Genomic DNA, 23423 nt, shown 5'->3' with positions numbered 1-23423 from the left:
GATAGCTCTAGAAGTAGGTGACGGATCGAAAAACGAAGAAATGTTTCCCTTTATATTTTCTAAATCTATAATCCTCATATTACACAATACAAAATTTAAGATCCATTTATTCCCAATGCTAGAAATAGAATGAAAATGAAATACCTGAAGGATGTATTATTAGGTGTGCAATTCAGTTCTCTCTCTTTTTTTCAATGAAAATAAAACTTAATCATGAAAAAATTGTTATAAATGCTCTATTAATAGAATTGATAACCGATAGCTTCTGCTTTTCCCCATAATTTTGTCAGAGCTACTACACCGTAACAGTAAAAATTTTCGTTCATTTTTAGAGGCGATCCACGAATCAAGCTATTTTTTATGTCTTCATATGAGCGTAACTATTGATCAGTTAGAACATGTGCCATCGAACGGAACAAGTTGTAACCGGACGGCATAATATCTGGGGGATCGTAATATATGTCGGGTGGATAAAGACTTCCCAACTGAGCATTTCCGGGTTGGAATGTGAGGTCGAGTGTTTTCATGCTGTAGAACCACTTTGTCTTCCATAAGGAACCCAAGTTCCTTGCTTTCGCGCATTCGCAATGCATTTAATCGCTTGGAAATGGCTTGGTGAATGACCCCTAATGTATAAGCAAGCTCTTATTGAGTTTGACATGTGTAGTAATGCCTCCAATTCAGCGTCTTTAAAGGTTCTTGATCATAGGGGAGAGTTGCCTAAATCGCACCGATTCCCAAATCGCACCACCATGCTATAAACCAATATATTATATATATATATGCAATCTATTGGCTGCATTTGGAACTTCCTGCATCACTAAGCAAACCACACTTCAATTTTGGCCACCAGTGTAGTGACAAGTCAGTAGCGTAGGAAATAAGAAATGAAGTGTCTCTTCTGCTTTTTCTTTCGTCTTTTTACAAGAATATTGAAAATAAATAAGTTTTATTTACATAGTTTTAGCTAAATATCATGTTTTTGAAGTCTTTTTTGTTTCATTTAGTGCTGTTAATAGCGTGGCATGATCACGTGTTTAGGCAGTGGAAATGATTTCATATAAAATGGCAGTCGCTCCCAAATCGCACCGTGTCTCTCTATACCTGTGTGATGTAAGAAGTCTTAAAAAAGCTACTATGAGAAGACTATTCCAAAGCATAAACACTTCTACAAAAGACTTGTAAATTTTGTTTCAATTATTGCAGATTTTTTGCCAAGCAAAAAAAAACTACATCTATTATTAATGTCAAAGATATGACTTATTAAACTTTTTTCGTTCCTTATGTTACTTGTATTTTAATTCACATATTTGCTCAGATAAAGGATCTAAAAAATAACCTTAAATAACTTTGGTCTCTGTCTTTCATTGTCGTTGAAACATCATTTCCTAATTTTGGCCTCCAGTGGTGCGATTTGGGAAACCAGTTGCCTTAATCGCATCGTTTGCAGAGGTATGAAGTTGAATTTTTATACATGTGTTCAACTTGGAGTTGATTGTCCCAGAAAATTATGAGAGAAGTAGACATTAATTCTCATATTAAGCAGCATTAAAAACTGATATTTCGTCACTTATTTTTGAGCCAATTCGTATTTTTCCAAAATTAGTGCGATTTAGGCAACCTTCCCCTATTCACGAGGACGGTCGTCAACACTGAAATGGCCGTCTTTGAGTCGACGGAACCAATCACGGCACGTTGTTTCACTTAGAGCAGCATTTGCGTCAACTTTTTGGTGTGCTCGATGCACTTCATCCGCCGCTTTCGTTGAAAAATAAGAAAATCATCTCTTCCTGAAAATGATGGTTACTTATCAATAACTCGGACATTTTCACGCAAAAATTAGGATATGACGCCAAAAAAAACTCACCATAGTCGTCGAGCTGTTTGTTTACCAAATGTCTAACCTTGATTCATGGCATTTTCGATATATTAAAATCGACCACCAAACGCTGCTAGTGCCATATATATGGAAACAGCGAGAACTTAGATGCGTATCTAATATGTGTCCACTTTAATGTTTTTGCGTACAACTAGTTCCAACGCAGTGGAGTACGCACGCAGATAACGCATCCATTCATGCGTTAGCTACGTCCACTCCAAGTACATGCGCCATCTTTGAGTACCCAAAGATGTCCGAATGTCACGGATGCATTAGCTATTGATTGGGCTCTTCACCAAAATTCATATTCCCTGTGATATGATCTAATGGTTTCTCAATTTTTCACAACTATTCCGCGCGATTGCACACATTATGAAAGTATTGAGCATAAATAGATTGCTCGGAACTCATAGCGAAAGTTTTTGAAAACGAATTGAAATTGAAACGGCCGAAATGAAGAAAACTTCCGCGATTTAGAGTGAGGCCGCCTCTTCGTAGTCCCCTTCGCCCCAACCATTTATTACTTCATCTTAGAAATTCGGATCGCTCCACTGCCTGCGACGCGATTGGCATCCCATGAAAACCCATTGAAATGTATCGCGGGTGAAAACACGTTTACATCTACATGCTATCCCGCAAATGACCTCAACTGGCTCGTGGCGGGGGGTGCCAGGACACGAGTGGTTAACAAATAAAAAGGAAATGCCCAAACGAAGTACCGCCTAGCATGAAGTAAAGTCGTATATTATTGTTCGGGGGAAAAACGAATTCCCTAATCATCCGTTAGGAAAAGCACCTCTTTTAACCCATTCGGGTAAATAGACGGCGATTCGCCGGTTTGATACGATTTTCCTTAAGGTAAATAGCCGGCGCGCCGGCTAACAGCCGGTAGCGTCATTGTTTTTGTTGCATTCGAAAATTTTTTATTGAATAAATATTATCTTAAAACTAAATATCATGCGCCAAAAAACAACTAAAATTATCCCATAAAAATCCTATGCATCTTGTCACAAAATTTCATATTCTATAAAATAATAGGTAAATAAAAACCTTAGGAAAAATTTAAAAGTTATTTAGGTTAGAAATTTCCATGAAAAATTATGAGGCGAATGGGTTAAATTATCGTTTCTGCCGGATCAGGAAATATGGTGGGATTCTAATATGATGCTCTGCATGTCACTCCGAAAGATATTTACTCTCCTTTGCTCAGGACATCTAAGCCAAGCGCGCTGCCTCCGAGTCTCTAGCGGCTCCGAGCCTAATTCGTTCAACATCTGTGTAACGCTTTCTGCACGCCCGTAGCAGTTTTTAACGAATATATTAAGCCTTTATGCGCCGAATTGCTGCGTGCTCAAGGTGAGGCTGGACGAGTGCGAGATAGAACCTCTCTTTTCTATCCGAAAATCTTCCCACAACACGCTCGACGTATCCTAGCTTCTGCAGGGCTAATTAAAAAAATATTTCTTATATGTGTTCCCCACGACAGCTTCGACGTTATCGTAACTCCCAGATACTTCACTTCATCTGGGGTTGGGGATCACATAGTGGAGGCAAGAGTCCGTCCCGTTGAAGTTAAATTTTCGTTGCCACTTCGAGTGCATTTCTAGCGGTTTCCAAAAATGTCCGCTGCGCAGCGAATAATGCAAAGCGATCCATTAATTCTGCATTTTTCACAATATTGCATTTTAAATCGTGAGGACGAGCATTGAGTAGTTATGAACTTTATAGATTATACCGTTTTGAATGTAATATCAATTAAGATTTTTTCCGCCCACCTCTATGCTTAACGTTGACGTAGTGCCTTGGAGTGTAGATCTTGAATATATCAAATGCGTCATTTTGCCAACGTTTCGGAGTATTTACATACCTTCATCAGGGGAATGAATGAATAAGAATTAATTTGATTCACAAAGGCATTACAAAGGTTATTACAATGTTATTCCAATTTTAAAATTTTAAAAAACAAAAAGAATTCAGCTCTAAATTAACCCTCCAGCGGGCGCGCTGTGGCACAAAGTGCAACATTGTGCCGTTTCGGTCTCACGTTATTAATAGTAGTTGGTCAGTGAACCAAACGCACCAATTATTCCTTCTTTGTATCACTATGAAGATTTCTGTTATTGATTTAAGCGCCTAGCTTCTCGAATTTCGAAATAAAACGAATGAGTAGATGAACTGGTCGTCTTTATTGCACTCTGTGCAACGCGCGCCTGGTGATGTAATACTATCCCGTAGTGGCAATTATTGATCAACATTGTTTATTTCTGTACGATGTAGCGTGAGGTGAGTTGGTGGGAACACAAGAGTTTTCACCATTCCTTCTCTGAATCAGGTTGAACTAACAGCTAAGTGTATGGTGTGTACAAGCAGCTGGTTGTGGAGAGAAATTGACCTGTGGCATTTTCTCCAACGTGATCCCTATGATGTGAATACATTTTAGGAATAATTTCCATAGGATATTTTGCTGTCCTTTTATGGGATTTCGATGTAGAAAAATTCAAAAGCTAATTATCACACTGCTTAGGGCACGAAGATTCATTACCGAAGAAGACTATCAGAGTGTACTACAAGAGCTGTCGGACGAGGAACAGGAAGTCGGCATTGAGGAAAGCGATGACACAGATGAGGAGGAAAATATTTCCCCTCGTGATAACGGCAGAGACTCTGATGAAGCTACGTCTGATGGTGACGCGAAAGAACCTACAACTGCTGAAGATTGTGATATTGATGGTGAGAATAATCATTTTTTTGGAAAAGTTAATAAATCTTGCTAGTGAAAAAAAACTTCTTTTTGCGGTGCTACAAAGATCAAGCGCAAAAACATTATGAAAACCCTACCAAGGACAAAACTCTGTGCAAGAAATACTCCTGATAAGGCTGCGGCTTTTCGAGAATGTATAGATATAGACATGATTGATGAAATTGTGATGCAAATAAACGAGTACATTCAAAATAAAATTGCTCTTGTCCACTATTCAAGGGAAAGGGATTGTAAGGAAACGACAAGAACAGAATTTATGGCTGTGCTGAAAATACTTTTTCTAATTGGCATGAAAAAAGGTTTTCATGCTAATTCTTTAGACTTACGTATTGAAGATGGATCAGGAATGCAAATTCTAAGGGCAGCTATGAGTTACAAGCGATTTTTGTTTATTGTACCATCAGTAAGATTTGACGACAGAGCAAGTAGGGATTTCCGAAAACAAACAGATAAATTAGCTGCAACCCGAACAATAATAAACTCGTTCATAGGAAATTGTCAAAAAACATATAAAATGAGTGAATTTGTGACAATTGACGAAATGCTGCAAACATACAGATGCCGTTGAAGTTTCATTCAATATATACCGAGAAAACCCGCGAAATATGGGATTAAGTTTTATTCTATGTGTGATGCCAAAACATTCTTCACCAGTAATCTCGAAGTGTATTGCGGGAAGCAGATGAACGGTCCATATTTAGTGTCAAACTCACCAATAGACGTTGTCAAGAGGCTTGTAAGATCAATTGAGGCAACTAATCGTAATCTTACCACAGATAACTGGTATACTAGTTATCCGCTTGCCAAGCATCTCCTCAGAAAAAACATTACAACCATTGGCACGCTGAAAAAAATAAAAGAGATTTTCTGCCTGAATTTTTGCCAAACAAGACGCGCGCTGTAGGGTCATCTCTCTACGGGTTTCAGAAAGACATTACCCTACTGTCATATGTTACAAAGAAGAACAAGGCGGTGTTGTTGCTTTCAACAATGCATGATGAGGGGATCACAGATGAAGGTTCAAATAAACCATGTCTTATAATAGATTACGATGCAACGAAAACAGGTGTCGACACGGTTGACCACGGTTGTATGTATTCTATGCCCAGATTTACGAAAAGGTGGCCATTAGTTTTATTTTATAGATTTTTGGGCATCGCAGGAATCAATGCTCACATATTATAAAGGGCAAACAATCCTACAAATGAACATTGCAGGAGGACATTCCTGAAAACTTTATCGTACATATTGATGAATGCACACTTGAAAAACAGGTCAAACATATTATCTCTACCAGCTGGCATTAAAATATTCTTGCCAAGTTATCGAAGTGAAGACTTGCAAGTTGAAGAGGTGAGCGAGACAGCAAGTAAGAAACGCGGAAAGTGCGTATTGTGTGGCCGTGCAAAGAACATATCAACGAAAATCAAATGTGGGAGGTGCAATAAATTTTCTATCCGAAAGCACTGTTAAACAGTTACTACCTGAAAAAAGTGTGCATAAATGACGTTAAAAACCTTAAGACATAAAAACTGAGTTTTTGGCATTGCTTAAAAAAATGTGATAAAAAGTTTTAATTATAAAAGTGCTTAAAAATCTGTACTGTATGTCTAAACTATGTAAAGTTCTATTAAAAAACAAGGTAATGAATATACGCTTCTTTATTCGATTTTTTGTAATTAATATCAGCGAAAAACTAAGTGTTGCACTGAGTGCCACGCGCGCCCGCTAGTGTCAGAGAATATGGCGCGCCTGCTGGAGGGTTAATGAAAAAAGAAGAGACTAGAATTTTGGAATACCATTTTTTGCAATGAATTGGCTTTTTATTGATGGCTACTAAATGAATACAGTTCATATTTACCTAACAATAAAAACTACACCATAAATTTATTAAAAAGAAGAAACTACAATTTTGGCATACCATTTTTTGTAATGATTTGGCTTTGTTTATTGATGTCAACGAAGGTATAATAGTTAAAACTTCCCTAGCAATTAAAATTACTTTACAAATATCGGTTAACAGACCCATTTATATATTATCACGCTCTGAAATCCAGATCGCAATGCCTGCCTGCGGTACGATGCGAGGTGACTTTTAAAAAAACGCACGGTGGGAGACAACACATGTAGTGGCCGACTGGAAAATCCATTTGGTAATATTGGTGGTCGAGCAGCCTGGACCTTGGTGTCCGCCATTTGTTGCTTCGATCGGGTTTTAGCCTCGTAAACTTTCGAGCGCCTGAGAACTCTCGAGTTATGATGTTTTTATGGCGCAGTCCCATGTACTCTTTCCCTATTCTCGCACACGTTTCAATAAATACCTAACCTCGGGGCGCTGGCTGGAAAGAATTTGACTCGGCGGCGAGCATACCCTGAAGAATAACTATTATGCCGACTCCTCTCTTCGATAACAGAAGATATTACGATGGTTTCGTGCCAACCGATTCGACTCACTCCCCAAGCATCCATCCCGTGCACGTGGGCATAGCTAAGCACAAAGAGTCCTTCAAAGTTGAGTAAATGCATTGGCACGCCGATAAAAGTTTTAGTTGCTTCAGGCTTCATCTCGTGGAACGTCGGCGAGACAAAAGAAAAAGTGGCCATTCATAAGAAAAGTTTTAGAGATGAGGCAATGCACACTTCGAATCCTAAGCCTCGAACGTTTGCATTTTTTAACTCATTTGAATCCTTAGGTTCAAAGAGTAGAAGCAAGCGCCATATACATGTACTTGAAATTATTTAATTGTGAACTCTCAAATTCTTAATTACTTTTCTAAATTTCCTTATTAAAAATTGGTGAATTATGTTTATTACTTGGCGCTATAAGCTGCTGCAATGTTACTTGCATAATATTAATGAGTTACATTTTTGAGAAACTATTAGGGATGTGCGAGCATTACTTTTTGATCTCGAGTCGAGTATCGAGTCGAGTTAAAACTACTCGCGAGTGTCGAGTCGAGTCGATTATGGTAATTTCTGGACCAGGCAATACAACAATGCATGCTCCAACATAGTCTCATTTTTCCAACCCCCTTGTAAATTTTCTTTTCTAAATGTTTAGCATGATGTAAAAAAGGAAAACGTAATTGAAAAGGTTGATGGCAATTGTGTCAGAATTAGGAGATGAATGAAAATAAATGTGTCTTATACACTTCCATAAGCACTATGGAAATGAATTAATCTCTAGTAATATGTCGATGGTAAAATTAATATGTATCCAAACTACTAGGAAAAGTCCTGAGTAAATGCATTTGCACGATTGTAAAAAAGATTATTTGAGTTTATGAACCATGTTATTTTTTATCCTTCCGAATACTCATACAGAAAAACCAATTGTTCTACATGCTCGTGCAGAAGGTTTTGACTTCTACATGTTATTGTATTACTTCCTGCAGAAAATTATATTGCGCTACACTTTTGCTTTCTCCAGATTTTTCATTGGTCCATATTTCTGGTCCTTTGTGCCGCTACTGCACGAATACCACACACACCTACTTCCTTGCCAAAATTGCAAGATTTGGGAGCCTTGTGAATTGTTATTAAAAATTATATCAACAATATATGTGGATCTTGAATGTTCATGGAATTTAAGTGGACGAAACAAACGAACTTTAGAACTTAGCTTTGGCTTTGTAGACCAAATTCTTTTCCCACTTCATTTAATTAGTCTTGGCAACCATTTCACTGAAATTTCAAGAAGAAAACAAACCGCAACAAAAGAATAAGCATATATTAATATCGGCATTACGTAGTACTCAAATAAGATAAGAGCACGCACCACTTATGACGTCAAACACCGGGAAAAACAGGCATTATCCACTAAAACCTAAAAGTTATATGTTTTCTATAGAAATCTTAACAATTTTTACGTATTCTCTCAGCGTTTGAGTAAATAAAGTAGGGTATAAATTTATCGCATTTGAAAGTACGAGCGATGCAGTAGTCCACAACGAATACGTCGCCGGGTCGGAAGATTGTCAGCGGCTGCTCGTGGCGCCCACGTCGACCATTGAAGTGGTTGACTTCACTTGTATACCAAGCTGAAACTCCCAGTCCACGGCATTAGAACGACTAATCGAATTTCAAAACGATATTCTTCAATGAATTTCATGGTAGCGCCTCTTGTCGGGAGTTGTCTGTGCTTAGTGGCTTCGACAGCTCTGTAAACGAAACTACTCGTCTCGACATTCGTAATGCTACTCGAAACACTCGAGTCGAGTACCAACTACTCGACTCGACTAGAAATTTCGAGTACTCGCACATCCCTAGAAACTATTCTTAAATCATTCAAGGAAATAACATTGCTGTATCCATCGGCGTACTTTAACGGATTCACTCGAAAGGGGGCAAGTTACATAAAGGAAAAATAATTTCACTTCGGTGAAATTTTTGCACTTGGCCATTTAAGAATGATTTTTTTCGTATTCAGCGGTAGAAAATCTTCTATATTACTAAAATATCCATATGCAGGATTACAGAGATCAGGGAACCGCTAAGGAATGGAAATTGGATTCATATCCGAGAGAATGTAGATTTTTTCCCATATCTGAAGAAATGTAAGGAGGATGAGGGAGGTAGAGCAGTAGGCCCAAGGGTGTCACGATAACGAGGATCAATGAGGATAGATTAGGAACAAGGTATTATTGACGTTTAATTTTGGTCAGGAAATGGCACACCGAAAACGTAACTTTTTGTCAATCACGATTTTAATCAATTTAATAAGTTCATAAATTTTGTAAGAATCTTTTGATATTTTTCTCGTGCAAAGGATATTAAAAGTTTTGGAATTTCTTAGGGAAAAAATTTTTATGAATCCTTAAGCATTATGAGATCGTCAACGAATTTGTGTGTTTTACTGACTTTATTATTTGCCCAAAGTTAGAATGCATTTCTTGATACTTATAGCGTTCAGGAAAAGTTTCTTTTCGGGATTTCTTATGGAGAAGAGTGTTTAATAAAACAAAAGTAATGAGTTAAAAAATGATATTTTGCACCTCAGATTGTAATGTTGTTTTTAAATAGTAATTCAAATTTGGTATGAATACGTTTATATTTTTCGTGTTTAGGAAATTATGTGCCGCGGGATTCCTTTTGGAACATAATGATGAATTTGACCAAAAATTTTGAGTGATCAATGAAATAAGTTTACATTGGCGTATTTCAGAAATTGGGGTATAATTGTTTTTCCCACTTGCGTATATGCATTTGCGCATGAGTTCATACAATTCATGGCTTTGCACGATAGATTTTAAAATGCACGATCGCAAATGAGTGCCTCGTGGAACACGGCCTTTATGGTTGATGAGAAAATCGATAGACCTCTTCGAATTAATCTCCCCTCCTCTCTGGCTTATGATTGGGTCGACTATTTCCATTACGGATTCTACAGATCAACTTACGACAACAAAAGTAACTAATATATTTCGCCGCGCACTACGGATTGAAAACCTTGAGTGTGAGAACGATATAATCAGGGTAATATCGATTATCATTCGTGTGTTTCCTCGATGATGTTTCACTGTCGACGTCCATTCTGTATTCTCTTTCCCACCGTTAATCCGAATTGCCTATTCTGGCCAATTGTTTGAAATAATGATGTTATTATAATCACTCATTGTCAGTGATTCAATCCGAATGTTGGTTGAAAAGAACTTTCCCAACGTGCGTAAGAATATCACTTATTCCGGGCGCGGGGATATGCTTTCACCAGGCCATATCGCACTCTGAAGATTAAGATTTGGGGCTGTCCTAAGATTCACCCTGATTTAGGAAACGAAACATTTTTTTCAGCAGAAAAACGCTCTACCTGCTAGACTACCTTGCGTATGATAAGAATTCTTAAATCGATTTTTACCCTATGGCATAATAAATTTGCTTCTCAATTTAGAGCTCTAAGTGGAAACTCATGCAACAATAAGGGATTAATGAGCATTCCATCTTAGTTACAGCTAAGTCGGAGCGAAGTCCTAGCATAGAACTCTGAGGGTAGCCTAACTCTGTGGGACCTACCTTCTGAATTCAGAACCAGAGGACCTCAGTCCATTTCGGCAAGTAACCACCAAAGTATTCTACATATATTTCTCATCATTTTTTTACACAAAACAAAAGCCAAGAATCACTGAATTTAATTCCTCGAGTTTATATATTCTGTTTGCGACTCTATTGAGCTTCTAGCATAAGTGTGCATCAAATGGCAATGCTTCGTAATTGCCGCGGGATAGCATATGATGTTTTTGTTTCTCAATAAGATCATTAACTCAAGGTTCAAATTGCATGAACTAAAACTACTTTTTAAGCTGTTTGAGTTAAGCCCAAAATTTATTGTTTAATGGCAAAATCAGACCAGTAGAGTTGAATTTAAATATGAAAGAATACAATGACATTACAAGTGTGTGGTTATTGCTTTCCAGGGACTTTCATTCAATATTTGCCAGTTGATTGCTGAACTTTATCTTTGTTTTTAGCTTCCACTGTGCAATAAACCCTCAAAGTTTATTACAAAGAGGTAACGATTTTTCACCATTTTAAACAATTTAATTTTACGAATTATTTCATTCAATCGAATAGATGCCATAACTGATGGAGTAAAAGGAAATAAAAAAAGGTTTTATGGTTACAGTTCAAAGGAAGTGGCGAATAAATATTGCCCCTCTACTTTGCACACCTCGATATCCAACGCAGAATTTCAGTACCAGATTTAAGGAGTCATCATTCATTCATAATCATTCATTATTATTGTAACAGGGGATACCGACAATATGAATTTTTAGATTAATTTCAAATCAATTAAATATTTACAACTCATTTTCAGTTCTTAGGCCCATTCCCTTGTATACGTCGTTTAAAGATTACCCATTATCAAATCATATTTTCACGTCCCTTCACCTAGAAAATGCTACACATTTAGAAGCCATTGCATTATCAGGAATGTACCTGGAGGACAATTAGGTATCCATTAAAGGACTGTACCTTACCTTAGGGTGTTACTTATTTTTATTTTTTCTCGGATTTTTGATTTCTACCTCTTAAAATATGCTATGGGATGTAGAATGGATATCTTAAAAATTTCAGCTCAATTTTTTAACATTTAGAGGTCGCTCAAAGAGCATAAATGCAATAACATTAAATTTTCCCGATTTTTTGAAGTAACATCATTTTCAGGGGTAACGCACGATTTTACAGCTCCCTTGGTCCAAAATTTGCTCCATTTTAACGTCCGCTCAACAGTTTTCCAGGAATACAATACTTTTCCGCGAGCAGCAGCAGCGCGTCACACCCCTGACGGCGAGCTGGTCGCTCGCAGGCCGCATCACGGTCAACTGATAAGTCCTGCGCCCCTCACTGCCTTACGCCCCCCTCGTGCCTTCCCTAACGAGAGTCGGTGGAAGAAGGGAGGAGTTTCCTGTTTTGTTTTACATTGTTATAAATTCATGAGACTTTCGTTGAGATTAAGCAGAATAGATAGAGCCATTAAGAATGATGTTTAGAGACAAGAATGTGTATGTTTTATTGAATGTGTATGTACCCCTATGCTGAGGAATCATAGCCTGGGCCTAGCATAACCATTGACGAACAGCTGTTTCCAAGCAAAGCTAGATGTCTATTCAAGCAATTCATGGCACCAAAGCCTGATAAGTATGGGAAAAAATCCTGGTGTGCAGTATATAAAGACAATATGTATTTGGTAAACTGATTTTTGGTAAACGTCAAGGACGGCTCTCGTCAAGCTGGCGATCGCGTTTCAGATCATGTTGTATTGAAACGTATGCAACCCTACATGAGCAAGGGCAGGAATGTAACCACTGGCAATTATTTCACATCACTTTTGCTGACTCTAGTTGAAACAAAATGGGAAAATGCCTTTCGGGAACCGTAAATAAGGGAAGAAAGGAAATCCCTGGTGAAATAAAAGCTTCTCGGGAAGAGTTGTAATCAACTAAATTGTACAAAAATGGTGACGTAACACTTACTGTTCATCAGGGCAAACAGAAAAAAGATGAGTTCTTGTTCCGGGATCTCTTCGCCCTCATATTGACATTAGTAACAACTCGACAAATCGCCCGAAACTGTAAGGTGTTGTAATGAGATAAACTCTGAAGTAGATGTAATTGATCATATGGGGCGGAAATATTTGGTCAGAACTAGAACCAGGTGATTGCCTGTTTTTTCTTTCCAGAATACTTTTGACTTGGTCGCTATAAATGCCTGGATAATATATAAGGAAATAACTTCACAAAAGATGTCCCGAATTATTTTTACAAAATTTTTCAGAATAGCTTGCTTTTCCTTAAATTGCGTCAACGAATATCTGGCAACCAAATCCAGAACTGACTAGGGATTGTCAAGTATAGATAAAATGCAATAAAAACAGAACTGTTGCTTTTTGTAAGCTTAGTAAAAAGTGAGTAAATCTACGGCCAAAACAGACCAAAAGTGCCAGAAATGTAGAGAATCTAATATTTAGATAAAGCTTTTTGTAAGTCTGTATGAAAAAGCATTCGATTTTTTTGGGTTCTTACGAAGTTTTTGTATTTTATTCTAAAAAATTTCGTAGTTAAGTGGTCGCAATTGTTTTTTTTTATTTTCGTCTTTTGAAGCACACTTCTATATTCTAAGACGAAAACCTGACGAAAATAGTTAAAAATAATAATAAAAAGAAAAACAATCCCGTGATGTTCATTTTATATAATTTTATGCAAATAAAATTTAACGAATTACAGTGAACAATAAATACTTATAAAAAAGTATTCAATGATTATATATAGGTATTATTACACTTTCATGCGTCCTACGACGTTTCAGCGCAATCTTATCGATGGATGCCGCATTCCAGGACAGTATTTTTTGTATAAATTTTTTTAATTCAATGGTACTCTGTTAAAACATTTATTTTTTTTAATATAAGGACACAAAACCAGCATTGAAAAGAAGTTGACATTATCGACTCCGAAATAAAACTAATCTGCAACGTAACATGCATATAAAAACATGGGTGTCAAAATGAAACCCTCCCGGCTTTCTAGTGTTAAGCGACCTCTAAATGTTAAAAAATTGAGCTGAAATTTTTAGGATATCCATTCTGCACCCCATAGCATATTTGAAGAGGTAGAAATCAAAAATCCGAGAAAAAATAAAAAATTAGTAACACCCTACTTTACCTGTTGTATAACGTAACGAGACAGTTAAAATATTTATGCATAAAATTCAGGTGAGCAACAGAAGTTGTGAACTGAAACTTCACCCGCTTTTCATCTTCAAAAACTTCCCTGTGCCATAGAGCCTGATCCCCAAAGGTAAGGACAGTCACCATACATTATTATTGTCATTATTTTGCAGTACCAGCAGTTAATAAAATTTATAAAATGCTATATTATTAATTAGGGTAACTGCTAGTAGAAAGGTAAAATTAACGTTTTACTTTCCCCGCTAAATATTTATTAAAACAGACCATAGTTTTGGCATTGCTATATCATTACCATAGTACCTTGATAATGATAAAAATATCGTAACCGTGGAATAAAAATTGAGAGTGGAACGTGCGAAGTGCATTTTATTTCTCCTATATTCACTATCTCGAAAAAACATAACTCAGTTATTTTTGAATGGCGCATTGTATTCAAGGCACTTCTATATTTTATGAATAGCAGCACTTTTATAGGAAAAATCGTTTGCTTAGCCATAAACTCGAGTCATATTCCATTTACTCATGCAGAGTGCCATTGCCAATGAAGCGACCTTGACAATGCACTTTGATATCGCAGTTGGTGAAAACTTTTGAAGACGTTATTCTTTTCTAGTTTGATTTTGATCTTTATTTCAAACATTTCCCATACAAACTGCTCAACCATTGCCTGAAATATCAGCTCATTGAAACAAAATACATACAATAGAAAAATGCGGATGAATATCACCAATTTAAAATATAAAGAGCATCAAATTTTACCAATACTTCATTCGTAAAAAATAATCTCTTTTTCTCAACTTGGAGGTAATTGGATTGAAGTTGAATCAAACTGAACTTCAAATATTTTTGTCGCACTTTTCAAAGCGCATGCATTCTGCGCAATAGTGACCCGGAGGAAAGCGACGGTTAAAGTACTACAAAGACACAAAATGGCTAAAACACTTGGGTATGGATTTGGAGGATTGCTTCGAGCCAAGGACTAGGTGAACATGTATTATGCGGTGAAATATTGTCAGTTAGTTAGACGGGTGCAAATGAATTAGTATTCTTAAATATGTTTCGATGGTCTACATTCTTGCGATGCACTACTTTACTTCTACTGCCATTCGTTCCCATTTATCTACCCACTTTGGATGTACCAAAACTGGAATAAGCCCATCAAAAGTTCAAATTTTTACAATAAAAACAATAACATTACATTTTTCTTAAAAAAGCAATTTTCAACCCTATAATTCTTACATATTTTTGACCCCAAAACATATATCACAGGTTGAGAGGAAATTCAAAATATGCTAAATTAAATGAAACATTGGAAATATTAAAAAATCTGGAATTCTGCAAACCCCCTGAAAATAATCTTGGAAGTGTTCACATTGCCAGCTTAACAATCAGCGACTTGATTTGTTAACCTAGCAATGCGCATGAATTAAATGGCTTATGTTAGTAAAAATAACCTTGACCTAACCTTTTTCTGGAAGGCGTTGTGAAAAAAAAACACCATTTCACATCCTAAAAGATGTGGGAATTCACAATTACGGCATAATTATCTATGCCTTTTTACAATTGGTGCGAGCGTGCATACCCCTCTTGGCGGGGAAGGATGGCTGAAGTCATGGACTGTTAAGCTGGAGATGCGGGGAGGAAAGGACGAAAACGCGAGTTCATGCTAATTACACATCTTTTAACAGAGGACCACTTTAGCACTTTATTTTATAAGCACGAGCAATTTTAGAATTTAATTAGTTAATTGACGCTATTCATGTGATCCCCCGAGTGGAAAAATTTATTGCCTCTCTTCGCAGCGTGCGCTATTCGGGAATTATCTCGGAGTCTCTTCCCATGGCTAATTAAATTCTTCGATTCTCAAATTGAGTCACTATTGGTTTATTCCGAGCTCTTAAGCCCTAATTATCGGGTCCATCTATAATGAAATGAAGATAATGATTAAAAAAGAATATTTTCCCAAAGCACGTTTTTCATATCATTGTCATTGTTCATTTTTTCGTAAAATCGGGATTTGCGAGAATATTTAAATAATTTCTGAGAATATTCTGGGCTAGATACAGCTTGTCGCTCAAAATGTCTCCAAGTATATCCATAGTATGACCTTTCCATTCTGTTCAGGTTTTTTCGAATCTTCACATTATATCCATAGTAATTCAACAAATATTGGAACGCTTAGAGAGGAAAAACTGGTATGATGAAGTAAAATCAGTGACTTAATTGGAAATTTTCTTAGAGATCATATTTAATTGACGCCATCATTTTTGGGTTCGGAAGCGGATAGTTTTAGCGGTATTAAATCTGACGTCCATTATTTATACAATGATCAGTGTGGAGTAATTAAGTAAGGAAATAAATGATTTAATTAAAGAGTCACGACAAATATGATTCTCTTTCCATTCTCTTACGGTTTCATCGGTACGTTTTCCTCTATTTCACTCACACGATATTTGCTTTACCTTCATCATTCTCTATAACACCACATTTGTACAGCTTTTAACCTTAACTTCTCCACTTCTGTTATTAAAAAAATTCATCCACAGCTCTTGCATAATTTATTCACTAAGATGACAAAATGAACCGTAAAAAGAATCGTCCGCTCTAATCGTGAATAGGAAATTTGATCCATCGACAGGAAAATAGAATCACAGTAAACAAATATATTTTAGGCAAATGCAGCCAATCACTCATGAGATAAAAACAATATTTTGGAAAAGTTAGCATGAACTCAAAATGTTTGCAATCTTTATAAAAAATGATTCAGTTCACCGAAAATCAGGGCATGAGACGGGAACCTCTCGGAAGCGATGTCTCCTTGCTAAAAAGGGATAACAACATTATGTTCCACAGTTGATACATCGAACAATTAGGCGTCGTAGCAGATTAAAATTTTTTAAATAAAAAATTAAAGCAGCAAATTACGGTTCCCTTTATCTTTAAAACTCATTCGTTTTCGCAGAGAAAAATATTTTTTCAAAGAACAAGTCTCAACTTTTACTCAATTTCCATCAAATAGGTGAATTTACTGTAATTTGTGTTATGAAAATGTACATAACATATAGCCTTATGACAATCATTCCAGGTGTATCAATACGTACGCGGGGAACAAAATAGTTTTATTTTTATTTATGGAGCTTTGGTGCTCAAAATTTCGGAAAATTTTTTTTCATTATTTTTGTCATAAACGTAAGCTTAAAGTTCATGCCTACGATTTATTACACCAGTTTTTAAAATATCATGCGGTGTGGGGTACGTAATACTCAACCGATGATGTTAAAAACGGTCCATAATTTAAAAACCAAGAAATGGAATGGGTATGCAATTTAAAAATGAATTCATATGTACAGTAGCTAAGAGACATCGCAAAATATTTTTTCTTGTATTACCTTTTAAAAATAATTTTAAACAATGTCTCCATTATACAATGCCATTCATAGAAAAGAGCCATTATTTAACCGAAAAAAAATCTCTATATATATTTTTACTATAAAAATTTCATTATACTATCGTTAAAATCACCATCTCTAACCCTTTAAGTTATTTACTATAGGAGATCATATCTCTTCGCGTTCCTCAGCTCGGAAATGTAATCCTCTATAACTCAAGCTCGCGTGGCTGAGGGCAGCTTCCTGGTTCCTTTGAAACACAATAATTCCACATTTCCCAAGCTAAAATGCCACCAATGCTCCTTCCGAATGTGGTGTCTTTGGTACCTTTTCATCAGGTACCCTTTGATTTCAACGGGCGATAATCTTCGACTGCCCAACTTATTTCCACTGAGTTGGACTAACCCTTACCATGTAGACTTTTATATACAGCGGAATATTCATGGACATTATAACATTTACGGAAACCAGCCTCTCATTTAGCAACTTTTTCGAATAACTTTCTCTCTCGATGCTGCATGTGACTCATCTGAATTGTTTAACATTCACCAATTGAGGAATTAAGCATCAAAGATAGCCTATTGCTGGCATCAACAATGATGAAGTGTTATCGCTTCGTTGAAAACTGGTCCCCAAGTATTCAGACATATTATCGCACTGTTAAGAAATTAGCTCAAATGCTGGTGATAACTTCATCGTTAATTAGAGTCAGGAGGTATGAAAAATCATTTTCGGCAGACGTTGTATTTCTCAAAGCTTGAAGACTAACTTAAAGCTTAACAGTATTGTTATAAACAATAATTACGATTAATTTAAGAACGATAGGCATTGTTTATTTTAACGTTTATTCTCATTCAATAATATAAGAAGCTGATGAACAATTGCTACTCTCAACAATCAAACTAAATATCCTCCTGGAATAAATAGATGCAAATGGCGCAAAGTAATTAAATATAAGAATTCGTGTTTTTGACCATGTTCCAGCAATTTTAAAAATTTGAAAAAAATTAGGATTATACTTTGATGTAGGGTTAACTTCAATTGTTAAGGCCTGAAACTTTGGGGTAACAAATAACTTTTATGCACTTCAAGTGTACATTTTTTATTTTTCAAAATATCCTTTCCCTTGGGCTACAACCTTGTCGCGGTGGAAAGGCTTGCGCGTTCCTATGACCCCTAGAGCTGCACTGGCGGGATTAATTCTAAATTATTCCCGGTAGGGCCACCCATGCCAGATAGGTCGAAGGGTAGGAGCCAGACGAAAGGTAGTCCACGTGATGGTGTCACGTAAAAAACACTGTTGGAATGGAAGTGGGAAACCCTACCAACTATCTCTTCCCTGAACACATGGAGTACAACCAAATGAGCCTCGGAATCTCATCGCCCGGGACCCGTCCGCAAAGGGCGGGTGTCGGGCACGGCAGCGAGGTCGGCAAGGTCCTCGGGGTCGCCAACATGCGAAATCCTTGCAGAGACTTATCACCATCAGCAGCAGCAGCAATGAAGAAAGAAGAAAAGAAGACCAAGAAGATGGAGAAGAAGAAGTCGGCTGTAAATGTAGGGACGTGGAATGTGAGGACTATGATGAGGGCGGGGAAATTAGAAAATATCAAAAGGGAAATTGATAAAGGGAGGATAGACATCTTAGGATTATGCGAGGTGAGGTAGAGGGATGGTGGGGACTATTGGAGTGATGATGGTAGGGTTATATATAGTGGAGGGGAAGAAAGCCAGCGGGGAGTAGCTTTAGTACTAAACGGGAAGATGGGTAAGCGTGTGGTAGGTATAGACCAGGTAAGCGATAGGATTCTGGTGGTAGAAATTGAGGCGCGGCCCACCAACCTTGTGGTGGTCCAAGTTTACATGCCCACTAGCAATCATAGGGAGGAAGAAGTAGATGAGGTGTATGAACAGCTCGAGGAAATAATTAGAGACACACCGGGTAAGAAAAATCTGGTAGTAATGGGGGACTGGAACGCCTCAGTCGGGGAAGGCAGGGATGGAAACGAAATAGGAGATGTTGGTGGTGGTTTTCGGGTATTGCTGTGTAGAAAACATTTTTACTCGACGTTTCACTCCTCCTACTGGGAGCGTTATCAAGAGAATGGAAGGAATTAATTCTCGTCCCGAGCTTATATATGTTTTTCGCTACCCATTGTTGTGCCGGATTTGAATTTTAGGCGATAGCCGTTGGTCATTATATTGTGCTAGGAACCCTCTCCATATACGGCTGAGGTTATACCCATCCTCCCTATTAAAGTTATTAGGTCTTTTCGCTATCTCGATGGATTCACGTATAAGACGCGGATAGAAGAAGCTGTGAAAATCTTCAGACGAAATAGGAGATTTTGGTCTAGGAAAACGGAACGACAGGCGAGAGAAAGCAGCAGAATTTTGTAGGAGAAACAAATTATTTATCGCAAACACGTGGTTCAATCATCATAAAGGGCGAAGGTACACGTGGAAAAGTCCAGGGGATGCGGGGAGATATCAAATAGACTACATTATGGTAAGACAGAGGTTTAGGAATAGTGTGAAAAACTCGCGCAGCTTCCCTGCAGCGGATGCGGATTCGGACCACAATCTAGTGCTCATGAAATGCAACGTAAGATTCAAAAGACTTATAAGAGTTTGGAAGACGAAGAAATGGAACGTAGAAGCCCTGAAAGGGAGTACGAGGAGAGAATATCAGGAACTAGTGGACATTAGTATGCGGGGCATTGACAGCACCAAGACTGTTGAGGAAAGATGGGATAATATTAAAACGGGAATAGTCAAAGCGAAGGAGAAGTCAATTGGCTACGTGGACAGTAGAAGGATAAAGAAGCCGTGGATAACGGAGGCAATAGTAAAAGAAATGGAGGAGAGAAGGAGGTGGAAGAACGTGGACACAGAACTGGGCAAAAGAATGTATAGGGAATTGAATAATCGATTACGACGTGAAACTAAGAGGGCAAGGGAGGCTTGGTGGAAAACACAATGTGAGGAAATGGAAAAGTTCCAGAACGATGGAGAACTAGGCGCGTTGTACGCCAAAGTTAAGTCTCTATCGGGCGGCAAAAGAGGACAAGCCATGTCTAAAATTAAGGCTAAGGACGGGAGGATGCTAACCGAGCGAGCAGAGGTACAGGGTAGGTGGAAGGAATACGTGGAGGACCTGTATGACGGAACGAACAGACCAGAGAGATTGACTCTAGAGGAGGAAAGTGCAGTGGAGGAGGATAATCTTGGACCGGAGATATTAGATTCGGAAATAGAGAGAGCACTTCGTGATATGAAGGCTAGGAAAGCAGTAGGCGCGTCCCGAGTGAGCTTCTGAAGAATCTAGGGAAGGAAGGTAAGAAAAGGTTTTTCGAACTAGTGCGCAGGATCTACGAGGAGGGATGTTGGCCGGAAGATTTCGTGAAGACGGTTTTAATTCCGCTTCTGAAAAAGGAGAAAGCTGTGGAATGCGGAGATTATAGGACTATCAGCCTAATATCGCATGCGGCTAAAGTGGTACTGAGGATATTGAACAGACGAATGGAGGCGAGGGCAAACGAATATTTGGGCGAAGATCAGTTTGGTTTCAGAAAAGGGAAGTCAACTCCTGATGCAAAAGCAATAATGAGGTCCCTCGTGGAGAGGAGGCTAGAATATGACCAGGACGTATATGCGTGTTTCGTGGATTTTGAAAAAGCGTTTGATAGGGTGAACTGGGTGAAGTTAATGGATATTCTCAAGAGAATGGGTGTAGATTGGAGGGATAGACGACTGATTCGTAATCTGTATATGGCCCAGACTGCGCAAGTGAGGATAGCGGACGGAGAATCTGGGTGGGCAAGCATTGGCCGAGGTGTGAGGCAAGGCTGTCCTCTATCGCCGCTGCTCTTTAACGTGTATGCTGAAGAGATGGTAAGGGAAGCGTGGGATGAGTAAGAAGCTGGGATAAAAGTGGGAGGAATGATGTTCAAATCAGTGAGATTCGCGGATGACCAGGCGTTGATCAGCCAGTCAGCGAGGGGGATTCAGGCTCTAGTGGATGCGTTATACGAACGTTGCGAGGAGTATGGGATGAGGATTAATCACAGGAAAACTAAGGTAATGCGGTTTTGTAAAGCATCACGAGCGAGGAATGTGAGACTTAAGATAAAGGTGGGTGGTGAAAAACTTGAGCAGGTTGAGAAATTCAACTATTTAGGCAGTACGTTAGAGGAAAACGGATACAGTAGTAAGGACATCAGGAAGAGAATAGCATTAGCGAAGGAGGCGATCATGAAAAGGAAGAAGCTTCTGAGAGGACCGTTGTGTAAGAGTTTAAAGAAAAGGCTGGTGAAGAGTTTGATTTGGAGTGTAGCTCTCTACGGTGCGGAAACGTGGACACTGAGGAAAGAAGACGAGAGAAGATTGGAGGCATTCGAGATGTGGGTATGGAGAAGAATGGAGAGGGTGAAATGGACTGTGAGGAAAAGGAACGACGAAGTGCTGGATATGTTTGGGGAGGAGAGGCAGCTTTTAGATGTGATACGCAGGAGACAGAAGGTATGGATGGAGCGAGTACTTAGCGGGGAGGGGATGTTGAAAATTATGTTGGAGGGTAGAATGTTAGGGAAACGAGGGAGGGGAAGGAAAATAATAGGATTTTTGGATAGATTGAAAGAGAGTAGGCCTTACAGTGAATTAAAGAAGGCAGTGCTAGAAGGAAAGGGAGGCTCCCAGATCGCTTCTCGAATACTCCATGGAAACCTACCTTAATCGGTAGAATACTATAATAATAATAATCTGGGGGCATTTTTCACCATCTTAACCTGCTAGACTCTTTGTATTCGTATCAGAATTAATTTAACAAATCTTAAATTGTTACAGATACAATGGAAAATTTATCACTTGCTTAGTGTGTTTACCCGATGCTGATTATCAATTTTTCTTACTTATTCCATGTGAAATCCAGTTGCGGAAGTTGATGGGCGTCGTGCTCACAAACAGCAAATGTTTCCTCATCAGAACAATGATTCAGTGATAATATTCAGAGTAGCATTGTATCGGATGCCATCCGACAGCCATACTATCGTCACTAGAGCTGACCACACCCCTACTGCTGAGCATGCAAGCAAGTCTCATTCACCGACAATCGAAAAAGTGGCTATTGTGGTTGTCGGAGAAAATTTGCTATGTGTCGCGTTTCATTATCGAAACGATGAATTGAAAAGTGTGCCTGAAACGCACAGGACTTATGATACCTTACTATATGCATTATGATTTGGCAGGGGTGGATACCATTTGAATATCAAAATGGTTAATGAGGTAACATACACAGCAATTGATTTTTGTTTATATAGATAGATAGATACAGATGATACGAAGTTCACCTGGTCATCAAATCTATAGTAACATTTCCATTAAGTTCTGGGGATATATTAACAGTGGTCAATTCAAATAATCATGCAAACGGATACTGTAAGATTAACTTAGCAATTTATTACGCCAATTATCATCTAAAACACAATAAATGGCTCGGGTAAATACTAATAGGTTGAAATATTAGTGGTAATAGATGGTAACTAGCTTTTCACATCAATATCAGGAAAATGACAGCGTTGAGTAGCAATAGATTAGAGATCGAAAAGCCTGAAGCTGTCTTACCTGTTTGGAAGTCATAGCAATGATGATCTCCACCTCCAAGTATGTGGTGAAATATGGTATTCAAGGAACAGGCAACGATGCTCTCTTCACTCTGAAAAAAATAACACATCCTTTTAGTTGGTATGAAGAATTTAGCAACTTTGTTTAAGCCTGTCCTCCTTGGAGAGGTTTAGATTTCGATAACTACTCGGTTGATATTGATTTTTAATGAGAATTGTTTTTATAAAGTTGAGGCCGAAATCATTAATTAGTTACATAGATAACCACATTATTAACACATTGAACTATGAAAGAGACTTTTTCGGAATTTAAACATGACACGGAACTCCCAAAATATTCACATATTAAAAAACACAATGAATCATTGCATGTGAGAAATATTTGACAATTTGCATTGGCAATATTACGCCTACGCATCGAATTAGTGGCCAACACATTTAATCAGCTGGAATGTTGAACCTTCGGTTCCCTTACTGTCTATTCACTAAAATTCACTCATTGCCTAGTTTATAATATGTCGCTGTAATATTTGCTATTCATTCATAGCGAATGTTTACAGGGGCGCAGCTAGGAATTAAGGCTGGGGGG

General features: G+C 37.9%; 1 protein-coding gene across 7 annotated transcripts in view; it reads right to left on the bottom strand.

The window, feature by feature from the left end:
* The window catches only part of LOC124171645 (microtubule-associated serine/threonine-protein kinase 3), an 831728-nt gene that overhangs the window by 678960 nt on the left and 129345 nt on the right, over positions 1 to 23423 (bottom strand). For all 7 annotated transcript variants that reach the window (XM_046550857.1, XM_046550862.1, XM_046550859.1 and 4 more), the window contains exon 3: positions 22836 to 22926. In XM_046550857.1, coding sequence (XP_046406813.1) covers positions 22836 to 22850 — 15 coding nt within the window. In that variant the 5' untranslated portion in view covers positions 22851 to 22926. The remainder of the gene's footprint in view (positions 1 to 22835; positions 22927 to 23423) is intronic.

Source organism: Ischnura elegans, chromosome X (assembly GCF_921293095.1).
Source record: "Ischnura elegans chromosome X, ioIscEleg1.1, whole genome shotgun sequence".
NCBI lineage: Eukaryota > Metazoa > Arthropoda > Insecta > Odonata > Coenagrionidae > Ischnura > Ischnura elegans.
Note: the sequence above shows the minus strand (reverse complement) of the source record. Positions and strands in the feature narration are given on the sequence as shown.